Here is a 7,933-nt window from a genome sequence, read left to right as displayed (position 1 = left end):
GCACCTTATGAGGGTGGGGCATTGAGCATATCTAACAAATGGTTGCCTAAATACAAGTTAAAAGTAATCCTTATATAACATGTGCACAGTATATGGTCTAATGATTTAAAATTTTGTATTATATTCATAAGATCATTGCTTTCAATCCCTTTTCTTATAACTAATTACTTGATGAATTTTTTGTTTCAAAATGATAAGTAAAACATAATGCTAACACTCACTATCAGTTTTCACTCAGATTTGTAATTACAATTCATGTGTGCCTATAATCTTGTTTTGCTTTTGTTGTGAGCACTAAGACACCTCAAACAAATGAAGATGTATGCCAAACTTATGATCGTAACTATGAAAATGCTATCAAGCTTCCATAAATAACCATGTATCTCTAGCTCCTACATATCCTCAACCCACTCAGCATGCCTGGTCACACATCCACTTCAATTTTAAACTATGTTCCCATCCACCTTTCACTCCTCTTAGTTGCCCTTCCATGTGGCAGAAACTCCAGAGTTCTAATTATTTCACATATCACAAATCATCTCTGTGCACGATAACACTACAATTTCTGGTTATGAAGCACCCAAGACATCCATGCCTTTCCATTTATGTCATTCAAAGCAAGGTGATATGAGGTCATGGCTATCCTGTAGTGCACAATAGTCACAAAATATATCTCCAGTACCCTCCATCTTCAACACATTTCAATTGACTAACACATTTTCATTCTTCACATTATTCATCTTCGACACATTGACTGACTAACATATATATTCATTCTTCACATTGTTCAACTCATCTTATTAACTTAAATTCTTCTGTGCCTTATGAGTTTGTCATGTGCATACCCAATCATGCTATTGGTTGTATTGCTATTGCTTGTATTGGGCCTAAAATAAAGTAGGCAGTTTGACCAAATAGATAAACAAAACTGCCACATCATGCGCGCTTCCATCTTTTGAGTCCTTGAATAGCAAAACAAACTTGGGGGTGACACCTAAATTTCTCTCAACCACATTCCCACACTCGTTTTGGAAAAATATTATCTCACTGATGATGACTGATTGGACAGGGTTGGGTTGCAGCTTGATGTAAATTTTGGTACCAATGGCCATGTACAGCTTTCACGCATTTTAGGCTGTTGTTAGCCTCTGGTTGGTCTCGTTTGGCTCTCGCATCAAAGGCGTGAAAGCTACGTAGATGTTTTAGTACAACTGTACAAGTTTAGTTAGTCTCAAGAAAAAATCTTCAAGTATACCACAGAACTACACTAGAGTACAAAGCAGGATAGACTAGGAAAGAGTTTGATAGGCACATATGCCAGGAGTTGTATAGGCCACATAGCAACCTGAAGAGGGGAATGCCCAACTCATAAACAATTAAATCTTGTTATTACATAAATGGATCAGCCATTCTCTCCATCATATGTACCCTGACACTACGTCAATATGTGGTAAATACCCTTCATTCTTCATATGTAGACTCAAATTTTCCAAGCCTTCTAAAACTTCCTGCCTTTGTTTGACACCTACCACAAATACATGCACATTCTTGTTTACCTCAATCACTGTGGTACCGGGCTTCTTCTTTGCACCTGCACTTGTTCTCATCTCCTCTACTCTATTTGCATCAGTCCACCTGCCAGCACTTGCATATATGTCTGCCATCAGCAAGTACGCAGCAGCTTCTTCTTGGTTTCGCTCCACAAGCTGGTGAAAGCAGCACTGTCCCAGGTCAACCCTTCCATAAAGTTTACATGCAGTAAGTAAAGCCATTATAATCACAGTAGATGGAGGACACTGCATAGCTGCAATAAATCTTTCAGCCTCATTGACATGCCCTGATCTTGCCAAAAGACCTACCATACAAGCATAATGACCCAAAGTTGGTTCAAGCCTATGCTCCTCAACCATCAGACTGAAATACTTTTGACCCTCCACAACCAGACTGGCATGGCTGCATGCAGCAAGAAGACAAGTATATGTAACAGAATTTGGCTTCACACCCTGCTCTCGCATCTCCTCAAAACATTTTACTGCAACAATACCCTTGTCATTCTCACCGTATGAGTTTATCAATGCAGTCCATGAGACAACATCTCGAACAGGCAGCTTGTCAAACACTTCCTGCCCTTCTGCAATCGAGCCACATTTTCCATACATGTCTATTAACATATTACCCACAAGAAGATCTGTTTCTAATCCTGATTTCCTGATCTCAGCATGTAGTTTTCGACCTGTTTCTAATGCTCCAACAGAGCCACAACACTTCAAGCAAAGAATGAATGTGGCAGCATCTGCAGATAAATCTTCCAGTTGCATCTGTTTCAAGCAGTTCAGCACTTCCTCCCCAAGCCCATTTTTAGCATATCCTGCAATAAGGGCAGTCCAAGTGACTGCATTATGATTTGGCAGCCTATCAAATGTGCACTGTGCTTCAGCAAGTGAGCTACATTTTCCATACATATCCACCAATGTGCTGCCCGTACAAAGATCTCTTTCAAATCCCCTTATGGTGGCTTCAGTATGTATTTCCTGACCTGTTTCTAAAGCTTCTACGGTACCTGAGGCTTTCAGACAGAGAACAAGTGTGACAGCATCAATAGACACACCTTCCAGCTGCATTTGTTTGAAGCACTCCAAAACTTCCTCAACAAATCCATTGTTAGTATATCCTGTAATAAGGGCACTCCATGACACTGCATTTCGAGCTGGTAGCCTCTCAAACACCTGGTGTGCTTCAGCAAGTAAGCTATTTTTACAATAGAGATCCACTAGCGAGCTGCCCACATAAATGTTACTTTCCAATCCTCTTTTTAATGATTCAGCATGTATTTCTCGACCAGTTTCCATGACCCCTACAGTTTGACAAGCACTCAAGCAAAGAACAAATGTTGTAGCATCCATTGACACATTTTCCACTTGCATCTGCTTGAAACAACTCAGCACTTCTTCACTGAGCCCAGTTTCAGCATATAGTGCTACTAATGCAGTCCATGCAACTGCATTACGAAATGGAAGCATGTTAAAGACTTGGTCCACTTCCATGAGAGCACCACATTTTGCATACATATCCACCAATGTACTGCCAATATCACACTCTCTCTCCATTCCCCTCTTGGTAGCTTCAGCATGTATACCCATACCTGTTTCCAGAGCTCCTACACTGCCACATGCTTTCAAGCTGCATACAAACGTCACAGAATCAGGAGGAATGCCCTCAAGTTGCATTCGTTGAAGACATTCATCCGCTTTCCCTCCAAGTCCATGTTCACTGTAACCTGCAATCAAAGCATTCCATGAAGCTGCATCACGACTTGTTAGCCTGTCAAACACTTCTCGTCCTTCGGCAACTGAGCCACATTTGCCATACATGTCTACCAACATGTGTCCTATAAAGAGATCCCTTTCCAATCCTGACTTTCTGACCTCAGCATGTATTTCTCTTCCAGTTTCTAGGGCTCCAATAGAACTACAAGCTTTCAAGCATATAACAAATAATGCTGTATCCCCAACTACACCTTCCAACTGCATCTGTTTATAGCAACTAAGCACTTGCTCATCAAGCCCATGTTCAGCATACCCTGTGATCAATGCAGTCCATGAGACAGTGTTCTGTACAGGAAGTTGTTCAAACACTCTTTGTGCTTGTGCAAGCGATCCACATTTTGCATACATGTCAACCAAAGAGCTGCCCACAAAAAGATCTTTTTCCAAACCCTTTCCAATCACCTCTGAGTGAATTTCTTGGCCAGCTTCCAAAGCTCCTTCAGTGCCACAAGCTTTTAAGGTGCAAGTAAAAGTGACAATGCTCACAGGAAGACCCTCCACATGCATTTGGTAGAAGATTTTCAGAACTTCCCCAGTTTGTCCATGTTTAGTATAGCCAGCAATCAGTGCATTCCATAACACCACATCTTGGGCTGGCAATCCATTGAACACTTGGTGTGCTTCTGCAAGGGAACCACATTTCGTGTACACATCCACAAGTGTGCTTGCCAAGTGAAGTTCTTTTTCCAATCCCCTTTTAGCAGCTTCAATGTGTACTTGATGACCTAATGCCACAATTCCTGTATTACCACAAGCTTTTAGGCTGCACAGGAATGTAACAGCATTTGCAGATACACCTTCGGACAGCATCTGCTTGAAACATTTTAGGACTTCCACAGCAAGGCCGTGCTCTGCATACCCTGCAATCAGTGCATTCCAGGAAACCACATCTCGAACTGGCAACCGATCAAACACCTGGCAAGCTTCTGCAAGCAAGCCACATTTGATGTACATATCCACCAGTGTACTGCCCAGAAAGAGCTCTTTTTCAAATCCTCTTTTGGTTGTCTCAGCATGCAGTTCCCACCCTCTTTCTGCATCTTCGAGCCTGGCGCAGGCATTGAGCAGGGCAACATAGGCAGCATGGTTAGGCTGTGAAGACAGCTCCTCTTGCATCTGCTGATACAGGCGAAAGGCATTGTGCAGTTCCCCAGAATTGACATAACCCGATATGAGGGAAGACCATGAGTGTTCATTGCGATGAGGCAGGCGATCGAAGACATTCTGAGCCTCGCACAGGCTTCCACACTCGACCAGGGTGGGCACGAGGTAATTGCCAAGGATTGGATGCAAATCCAGGAGATGCCGGTGCAGATAAGCATGCAACCGCTTAGCCTGCTGTAGATTTTTGGTCTGTTTGCATTTCTGGAGGGCCCCTATCAAATTCAAATCGTTGGCCAAGGCAGGCAGCTCGGCCTGCATGGATGGAGGCAGTAGAAAGGGTAAACAAGGACGGCACCATTCTCTCACTGTGAGGAGGGAGTATCTCGTCGAGACGACAAGAGGCTTGTTGTTTGTTCATTTCCTGGTACCGAGACAGAAGAACAGGAGAAGCAATCGGAGTTCCTTCGCCCAAAGAGGTATCGATGCGGTACACATAAAGCGTCACAGTAGCAGAAGAGACTCCTTAACAAGGGCTGTGAAACTAGAATGCAAGTAAGGTTTTATGTAAAATAAATTGGAAAAAGTTTTTTTCAAGATATTCAAATATTAAAATTTATAACTAGGTTGACAGATACAGCTAGTAAAGGAGTATGAAGTTTTTTATGCATTTCTTGCATGTTTGTTATGCAGCAATAATGCAATTTTATTGATAGTGTCTAGACATGCGTTGCGTTTTGAAGTGAAGTACATTTGTAGATTAGATTCAGCGTTGTTTAAATACATGGAAGATGTCGAAAGGAGAATACGTATGCATATGTAATTCGAGTCAATAACCATGAGTATTAACGTTTACATTTTTATTTTGCTATGTTAAATGAGGTTTCTTCTTTTCAAAAAATAATACTTTTTTCATCTTGCTAGGTGTCCATATAGATTATTGTACCCTGTCACGGTTGCATTTTTCTTACAGATGGTGGCCTGCTCAAAATTCTTAGCCTTGTTTATGCTATCAACTATTGCTTTTATGTTGACCTCAAAGTTATCCTTGAACGGTTGGAATGTTTCTATGTCTTTCTTCATTTTCTTGTGACGGGATTTGTTCGGTGTTGTTGGATTCTTTTCTCAATATCCATCATATGTCCTATGTACTCCTTTCTGTTTTTTTTACATCTTACGCCGTAGTAGATGAAATACTTACTTTTGTGTCTCCACGTTGGCGCTTCTAGACTAGCTCGTGGGTCTTGGTTGCAAACAGTGCTGGACGATTTTGAAGTACTTGAGCTAGTGGCAAAAATTGCACTGGTTGAGGCTGGAAGTTTGGAGCTGGCAAAAGTTTGGTTTCTTCTTAGTTTGCTTCTACTTGTATTTCTGCTAGAAAAGTTGATGTTGTTATTTTTAAATTTTTTTATGTTTGAGAACTTGCATATTACGTAGTTTATGTCGCTAAATGGATTGGAGTCGGAACCGTGTTTTTGGGTAGAGACCTCTCTGCTCAATAGGTATGTGACATTCTCGATCGTTATTACATGATTGTCATGATTGTGATTATATTGGTTATTTCTCATGTAATCTTCTAGTGTGTCATTGCCTTTTTTTTTTCATGACTTATACTAACTAGTTGAGCGAGATGTTAGATCCGTAGTGCAATAGCTTAATTGGGTATGTTCTGATGCTGTTTATTCTTGTGTCCAATAGTACGTGAGCTGTGCTTGTTCATAGTGAATTGTCAAAATTGTCTTTGTACTCAAGTTCAAGTCTGTCAAGTATGCATTTGAGGAATCCTACATGTTAAGTGCATATGAGTTAGCGTTATTGTTTGTAGTAAAATTTAATTATGTGAAGTTTTAGGAGGTTGTATACTAGTTGCGAGCTTGTCATCTAATGCGAGACGCCGTTCACTATCGAGAATTTGAGTGCATGTGGCCATCAATTTTTGGAGGTCATTATACATTGCAAAGCCGTTGACGTATATTGATGGCTTTTGCCCACTAACGATGTTTGCCATTCTTATCTGGTTTGTACCTATGATTCTATGTATTTGCAGGACGATTGTCAATAGGGCATTGGGTGTTCCTATGGTTTTGAATGTATAGTTGGAACATCTGCATGCATAGATTATTGTGGTTAGGTAAAGTAATCTATTAGTTTTTAAGTACATAGTAGGTATCATTTAGTTTGTGTGTACCTCATCCAGAATCATCTTTGTGATGCCAGGAGGCATAGTCACGATGGATTCCATGAGATTTTACAGTGAATTTTGTAAAATTTATTTGTTGACCGAGGCTCATACATAAGGTGGATTCCTTGTGGGAGAAGTTGCTTGGGACGCTATCTTCGAGTGTCAAATTAATTTAATATGCACGTGGGTGATTCCATTAAATATATATTAAATGAATGGACGTTTGCGAGTTTAGAGTGCACACTCGAATTAAATTAAGATTAGGACAGTGTTTCAACCTATTTTAATTATTTGTAATTGAAGACTGCAAGGTATTCACTATTATTTGTTTATTTTAACTATAAACAATTGTGAATGCTTCAGTTGATGTGTAAAGTAGGTAGCAGTGGCTTTGGGTAGCACTGGGCGTTAGCGTAAGTCCAAGCATAAATTTTATAATTATGACTAGTTATCTTAAGTATAATATATAATATTATGTATTTATATGATATTGTATTATTAAAATTATTACTCTATTTGCAAGTTATAAGTTTAAACTTCTTTACTAATAATTAGATCATTGTCCTTAGTACTATTAATTTATTTGTTTTTAATATAGATTATTTTAGAATATGAGATTTAAGATATGCTTTTATTGAAATAAGCTTTATTTACGGAATACCTTGCTATTTTCTAGCTTTCTTTATAAAAGTAATAGAAACGCGCGCAAAACAGGAGAATAGGGTGAAAACTAAGTTTTTTCATTTGTCCCTCATCCGGAATTGGAATTTTGAGCTTCAAGAGTCGTTTTGGGGGTTTTGGCACACTTCGGACGCGATGGTGATGTCAAAATGTCAAGATTCAAAGCATACAATTTTCTGCAGCAACTGCAGCATGTTACAGGATACCTCTTGACTCTTAAAACTCTGTATTTCAATTGATATTTGTACTTTCTTTATAATTATATATAAGATATGAATACAAATATCCATGTAAAACTATAATATATAATTAAGGATGGCAAACCATGGCTTTTTGCCATGGAGGAGGTTGGGTCCAATCGTGTGTTTTTTTCTTGTCTTACTCAATCTATTGAGTTATTCAAATCCTCTTATGTATTATAATGTTGTTTGTATTTAATAGTTGGGATGTTTGATTTATTAGATTTTTCCACTAAGTTCTATTATGTGTGTCATAAAGTTGTTTATGATTGAGATTTGATTTGCTAGATTTGCCACGTGTTCCGCTTTGTAACATTGGTATCAGAGCTTGGCTACGCTCCGAGTTTTCGATTGTATGATATTAGTGTATAAATGCAAATACTGTGAAACAATCGCAATCTACA

The 7,933-nt window shown here is 39.3% G+C and overlaps 1 protein-coding gene across 1 annotated transcript; it reads right to left on the bottom strand.

Moving 5' to 3' along the window:
* Positions 1-236: 236 nt before the first annotated feature.
* Positions 237-4,949, bottom strand: LOC148038987 (pentatricopeptide repeat-containing protein At2g33680-like). Its single transcript, XM_087674844.1, has one exon. The coding sequence runs from the start codon at positions 4,746-4,748 to the stop codon at positions 1,419-1,421; it is 3,330 nt and encodes a 1,109-aa protein (XP_087530970.1). The 5' UTR covers positions 4,749-4,949; the 3' UTR covers positions 237-1,418.
* Between the last annotated feature and the right edge of the window lie 2,984 nt (positions 4,950-7,933).

This window comes from Lygodium microphyllum, chromosome 3, assembly GCF_053477565.2.
Source record: "Lygodium microphyllum isolate KBCC chromosome 3, Lygodium_microphyllum_v1.1.10, whole genome shotgun sequence".
In the NCBI taxonomy this organism is placed as follows: Eukaryota; Viridiplantae; Streptophyta; class Polypodiopsida; order Schizaeales; family Lygodiaceae; genus Lygodium; species Lygodium microphyllum.
The sequence above is the reverse complement of the archived record's forward strand: the minus strand, read 5'-3'. Positions and strand labels throughout refer to the sequence as shown.